The sequence below is a fragment of the Otolemur garnettii genome, unplaced genomic scaffold (assembly GCF_000181295.1).
Source record: "Otolemur garnettii isolate 467f Iridium unplaced genomic scaffold, OtoGar3 scaffold00107, whole genome shotgun sequence".
Taxonomy (NCBI): Eukaryota; Metazoa; Chordata; class Mammalia; order Primates; family Galagidae; genus Otolemur; species Otolemur garnettii.
The window spans coordinates 1,999,678-2,006,438 of record NW_003852502.1 but is presented as its reverse complement, the minus strand read 5'-3'; the positions used below and the strand labels follow the sequence as shown (position 1 = coordinate 2,006,438).

The following is a 6,761-nucleotide window of genomic DNA, read 5'->3' as shown; positions in this document are numbered from 1 at the left end:
GGGACAGAAACACATTTAATGTTCATAACATCACTCAGTGTTTTTAGGAACAGAACTTTACTCTTCATCCTCCCTTCTCTTTCTCACTCCGCTTTCCCTACTCTGCTTTTTTTTCCTGCTCAAATGAAAATACTGAAAGTACAAAAGGCTAAAAATAAATATATGGAGAAAGCAGATAAGGAGAAACTAAAGTGAGAACATAAGATAAAGACATTGTGTGTTCAGAAGTCTATTTACAGAAAATAGTGACATTTGTGCTGCTATTTTATTTTAATAAAAACCCGTTAATAAAAATGGCTAGTGTAGTTTGCCTCAAGAAATCCTATTTGAGCCTCTGATAAATTATGTTTATTTTAATAACTCTATGTAATATTTCTCCTCATACAGTTATTTTATAATCATTAACAGTCGGGCCCCAGTTTGGTTTGAGGCAACATGGTACAGAAGTTGAGAGTTTAGGCTTCAGTATTAGAACTGGGTGAGAATCCCTGGTCTGGTAAGCAATGTGACCCTAGCCACTTGAACCCTCTAAGCCCCAGTCTCTTTCTAACTTGGGGCAGTTAATAATAGCGACCGAGTGGGACTGGGATGAGTAGTAAATGAGGTGATCCACACAGAGTGCTTGGCCAGGTTAACACCTGCACTTCCTGCTGTCACTGTCATTATCTTCCTCACTGTCACCCTCATCCTCAGAAAGGTCCTGGAGCCCTTTCCTGTCCAGCAGGGTGTTGAGTAGCCATGCCCTCCTTTTGGACATCACAGTGATCGGATTATACAATTCAGGGGTTATGTTTCCACTTAATAAATGAAGACTTATTTTCTCATGGATAGAAGGTGATTTTGGCATGTTAAAACCGGATAAGAGCTGAGTGCATTCTGAAAGTGGCAGAGTATTAGAGTTCTTTCTTTACAGGTAAATCAAGTAGATCTTGACAGTTTTACGCTTTTGCTTTGAATGCTTTTTGCAGTTTCCTTTTCTTTTTATAGGCAAAGTTAGCTCCTTAAGAGACCAGTAGCTTGGTTATCAACATGTGGTAGGCATTTGATAAATATTATCAAATAAAAGGATGTTTGGGGGGATGGTATATAAATAATATAAATGGTAATTAGGCTCAAATAAATGCCAGGTTACTATTTTCAGTTAGTAACAATTGGTAGTTTATATATCAATCCTTCTTGTGTGTTTACTGGGGTATATTTTTACTAAAACTGTCCTTTTAAAAAATCTGTTTTTGCAGGTGGTTATACCCAGAAGCCCTTTCCAGGCCAAGGGCCTTCTTTTGTCGTGCATAGAGGACAAAAATCCTTGTATATTTTTTGAACCTAAAATACTTTACAGGGCAGCAGGTAAATATTTTCATTTGTATTGGCAAATATCTTTATGTATTTTTTACTGCTCAAAAAACTCATATCTTTTTATATAAAAATCATGTATTTTCTTGGTAGACAAAATTCTGATTCTCATCTAGACTTAGTGTCTTTGGGTACACGTTTCGCGTTTGGACAAAGTCCATCTGGGGGCAGCAAGAACCAAGGCACTATGTTTAGAAACGTGGTGTGTGTTCAGGAAATGTGCTTAGTGAATGAAGCAGTCACAGAGCTCATTTACTGAATAGTACGAAGGTTCCCTGTTAGCTAAAGTGGTAATAAAGGTGGTCACATAAATCAGGATGCCTTTGATCACGACAGAGGCCGTGTTCACAATTACTCTGCACCCTCACACCCACTCCAGAAGACTGTCTAAAGTCGCCTGAGATGTCTAGTCATTCCTCTTAGCTCAGAATCACGATTCTATAAACATACATCTGTGGTTGCTTTTTTTCTAGGCTATAATGAAAATTTGAAGTAGTGAATGTTTTGTTTTGAGGTATATTTTATTTTGATTTCCAGAAACATTGCTTCAACAAATGTTGCTTCACTCTATTCCTTATGGTTAAATTAAAAAACACATTTTTATTGTGATATCATTTATGTACAATAAAATGCAAGAGTTAAGTATCCACTGTGGGTTTTGGATGACCCTGTATATGTCCGTGTAAGCATTGTGTAAAACAAGGTACTGGTGGTGGCAGGTTCAAACCCGGCCCTGGCCAAAAACTGCAAAAAAAAGAAAAAATAGACAAGGTGCAGGACATTCTAACTGTCCCGGGAGCACCGTCTCCCTTCCCTCTGCTATCCACTCTCCCCAACACACGTAGCCACTCTGATTGTGGTCAGATTAGTTGTATGTGTTTTGTGCTTAATTAACTGGAATCAGACAGTATAAATTTTTTGTTTACCTTTGGCCAAACCTCATGTTGATTCATATATGTTGTTACTTGTATCAGTACTTTATTCCTTTTTCATTGCTAATAGTACTCAATATTCTATTGTATGAATATTCAGTGTTCATTTCTGTTACAGTAATGTGCAACTATATACAATGTTAGAACATTACTACTAAGTAGTGAACATTATCATTAACTATGTGAATATTCATTGCTTATTGTTGTTATTACTAAGTAGCTTGTTATTATTCTAAGTATTCTACTTTTTAATGCTAAGAAAAGCAACTTCCCTCCTTCACCTCTTTACCAAGGTAATGTCTTGTGAATAGCATTAGGATATTGCTACTATGTTTCTGGAACTACTTCTTGGCAATGGGGAAGAGAACAACTGAAAATCTGAGGCGTGTACAGTATTATTGAATTCGTAGCATTTTGTTGTATAAATAATCATCGTATGAATATATCACAGTCTATGCTATTCTGCTTTTGGTGAGTTTTTCAAAGGGGTTGTGTCATTTTATACTTTAATTGGAAATTTATCAGAATTCCAATTAAGCTTTAAGAGTGAGCTTAAAACGGGTTTTAAATTGACTCTCTAAATTTTTCATGGAATATGTTACAATCTGTATCCCATTATAGAACAAAAAATGTAAATTTAAAATCTTGAGGTGAGCAGGAAGACATCATTGAGTAGGTGAAAATGGTTTCTATCAGTTTGTGTGTACTACGGGTGTTATATTTGTAATGTGAGCCACCCAATTCAGAGATTTTTCAGTATTTAATACATGAAGACTGAATAAGAAACATTTGAAATAGTAATATTCGCTTTGCTGTAAAATTTGAAATCATGATTGGCCAGGGAGATACTTAATGTTACAGGAGTCTAGCTAAGAGAAAGAGCTGGGGCTCGGCACTGTGGCTCAAGTGGCTAAGGCGCCAGCTACATACACCTAAGGTGGCGGGTTTGGATCCAGCCCAGGCCCGCCAAAACAACAATGACGACTGCAACCAAAAAAAATAGCTGGGCATTGTGGCAGGTGCCTGTGGTCCCAGCTACTTGGGAGGCTGAGGCAGGAGACTCGCTTGAGCCCAGGAGTTGGAGGTTGCTGTGAGCTGTGATGCCATGGCACTCTACCCAGGGGGACAGCTTGAGGCTCTGTCTCAAAAAAAAAAAAAAAAAGAGAGAAAGAGCTGGAGAAATTTGTTCTAGGCTTGTCCCTGGGAGAGAATGTGAAAGACTCTGCTGAGTTCTGAAGGCTTTCAGAAGTTTCCTGGGGATTGATTAAGTGCCCTTTCCAGGACTCTCACTGAATCCCTTTCAGACTCCCCCTTGCTCAGTAGAGATCGCACAGGTGCCACTTTTTTCACATGTGGAGCGCTTCTCTGCAGAGGGAGGGAAAGAGGGAGCCAGCCACCTACTCTTCAAATTAGAGTTCTCTACGTGGTTATCAAAGTTCATCCCTGGGCCAGCAGAATAAACATCACCTGTTAGCTTATTAGAAATGCAAATCGTCAGGCCTCACCTAGGACCTGCTGAGTGAGCTGGTCTGAGAGCAGGCCCAGCCCTCTTTGTCTCAGTAGCCCTTCCGGAGATTCTGACCTGTGCTGAAGTTTGAGGACTGCTGCCCAAGGTCAGTTCTGAAGTAGTAACTGATGTCGTCTGTCTCCACTTATTTTACTTAGTCCTTACGTGCACAGAGTGCTTTTGACCCGTGGTTTCCTTACCTTGACCTCTGGTGCAAATCAGTATCTTGCAAATGATCACATTTTGTTAATTTTTGGCTCTGGATGCTGTGATTCTGTAATAGCCGCCTGTGTTCAGCCCGCTGTGCTGTAGCCTTGTCTAATGTTTCAGATTTACTTTACACTAATGGAGTAAACTCCAAACTTAGGTGTTTGGAAAAATATAAACATAATGGTGCATTTTTGATACAGCATTTGATTGAGGAGCCCTGTGCAAGTTTTTCAATCAGACAGATACAAGAAGATGCTTTGGATGCATTTCAAAGACCAGAGCAGCCTGATAATTTCTAAGTAGTGACCTCAGGAAGACTTGTAGGATCCACGAAAAGTAATTTAATGGATTGGTTTCTGCCCCCATCCTTAAATTTTTAGCAGACATTTGGGGACAGTTAAAATAGAGGGAACCAAAACAGAAACTTCTAAAAGTTTAAAAAAAGTGTTCATTTAGAGACTAAAGTTTATGGAGTAATAGGTATAGATGTAGGATCATTATAAATCTATAGTACAAGCCTGAGATTTATTAAAATCATTGGGAGTTGTCAGGTGTGGTCGTTAATACCTGTAATCCTAGCACTCTGGGAGACCAAGCTGGGAGGATAGTATGAACTCAGGAGTTTAAGACCAGCCTGAGCAAGATTGAGACCCCATCTCTACTAAAAATAGGAAAATTAGCCAGCTGTGGTGGTACATGCCTGTAGTCCCAGCTGCTTGGGAGGATCGCTTAAGCCCAGGATTTTGAGATTGCTATGAATTAGGATGACACCACTGCACTCTACCCAAGGGGACAGAGTGAGACTCTGTCTCAAAAAAGTGTTAATTGGAAGTTATGCTCATTACATAATAGTCAATTATTAGGTTAATTATCTAATCTATTCCCTTGGTTTTCTCAGGAGATTGGTTCCCTTGTACACCAAAATCTGCATATGCTGTTTTTCAATCTGCATTTGGTTGAGAAAAATCCAAGTAGAATTAGACCTGCCCAGAGAAAACTGGTGTTCAGGGGTCAACCATAATGTTTGCTCAATTGAACAGGCAAGTAAGGATATGAAAAGATAGTTTTTGGATGGTCTGTGGTAATTTTTTTTTTTTTATAAAATCTATGCATTTGAGCTTTTATATTTTTTTAATGGGATGATGTCTTAAACACGTATGTTCACAAATCACAATTCCAAAAAGTTAGGTATATTAGGCTGACAATAAAACCCGTAATGCCTTATGCAACTTGGAGATTTCTCTTTCATAGAAATGCCTCGGTCAGCAGTCCAGGGCTGGAGTGGGGGCTCCTCTGTCTTCGAGGGCCCTTCTTTCTGGTTGCTGTGCTGTCTCCAGCAAATAGTTTTCAGCTCCTGGTCCCAGACAGCTGCTCCAGCTCCCATTAGCACATACTGTATATATTTTAGCTACTGGGATGGAGGAAAGGAAAAAGTATTTTTCTCTTTAACTTGAAAATTGCACATATTAAATTTCACATCTTATTGGCCTTGGGCACACCTGGCCACAAGGGGGCTGAGGGCAGAGTGGTCTTCAGCTTAAACGCCTAACTGAACATTTGGTTGCACAGTGAGGGGAGATGGATATTGAGGGACAGTACCCTGCTGTCGTCACGTGCATGGTTTCTAACAGGAGATATACATGTTGGGGGAAAGTAGAACTATGAGAAATAACACGGCCGTTTACTCTTTGATCCATAGTCTACTTCTAGGGATCTGTTTCAGAGATAAATTGGCAAAAATGTGAAAAAATGTCACCCTGCTCATTGCAGCATCACTTAAAAGGGTGAGGCCTGGAAACAACTCATTTTGTCCATTACTGGGGGACTTTCGGGGGCTTAGTAAGCTAAGCTACATCCGTCTGATGGGTTAATCCGCAGCCTTTACAGGGAGGAGGCTGCTCTTTCAATCTGACTGTATCAGTCAGGGTCTGATTAGAGAAGAAAAACTCCAGAAGACATAATAAGGGACGTATTCTAAGCACCCAACCACACGCAGCTGTGGAAGCTAAATAGTCTAACGAGGTTGTTGCTTCTGGGTTTGGTGCTGTAGCCCGAAGACCACAGGGCGACTGTCAGGAAGGGTAGAGGGAAAGGAAGTGGGGGAAACCAGATGGACCTGCTGGGATGGGTCGGAACTCAGGGACAGTCGGGGGGAGCCTGGGGCCTTCTGACTTCAGCTTCCTTCTTTTTTAAGCACCAAAGGAGACAAGAAAAGTTTCATCTTTCTCTGTGGCATCTGTTTTAATCAAAGAATTTGTTATGAAAAAATGAATTTTCATAAATTTGTTTTTATGGTTCACCACCCCGTAGCTGACATGGCAATTAGGACTTTGTGGACTTTTAGAACAAAGAGAGGCTCAGAATTCTGGGAGGTACATGAATGGCAGGGCTCTGCTCCCAGAGACAGGTTAACATCAGAGCAGCGGGAGGCGTGAGTTACAGCCAGAGTGGGCTTGTTGTAAAAGCAGGCCTGGCCCCTGGCTGTCTTCAACGGTCTTGTCCTGTTTTCTGCTGTGGGATGACCAGGGGCAGGCCCTTCAGACTTGGATTCCCCAGCCTCTAGATTGTGAGAAATTAATTTCTCTTGTAAAATTACTGTCTCAGGTATTCTGCTGTAGCAACAAAATCCACTAAGGCAAGAAGGTTTCCTAAACGTCAACTGGATCCTTGACTGCAGTGAATGAAACACAGCAGTTCCGGAGCCCTTGTGAGCTTCTGCACGACTTTTTCAATTAAAAAGATGGACACCTGCTGAAAAC

The 6,761-nt window shown here is 40.5% G+C and overlaps 1 protein-coding gene across 2 annotated transcripts in view; it reads left to right on the top strand.

Annotated features, from left to right (window-relative positions):
• Positions 1-6,761, top strand: part of BCKDHB (branched chain keto acid dehydrogenase E1 subunit beta) — a 201,083-nt gene that overhangs the window by 58,722 nt on the left and 135,600 nt on the right. For both annotated transcript variants that reach the window (XM_023517276.1, XM_023517275.1), the window contains exon 5: positions 1,239-1,347. In XM_023517276.1, coding sequence (XP_023373044.1) covers positions 1,239-1,347 — 109 coding nt within the window. The remainder of the gene's footprint in view (positions 1-1,238; positions 1,348-6,761) is intronic.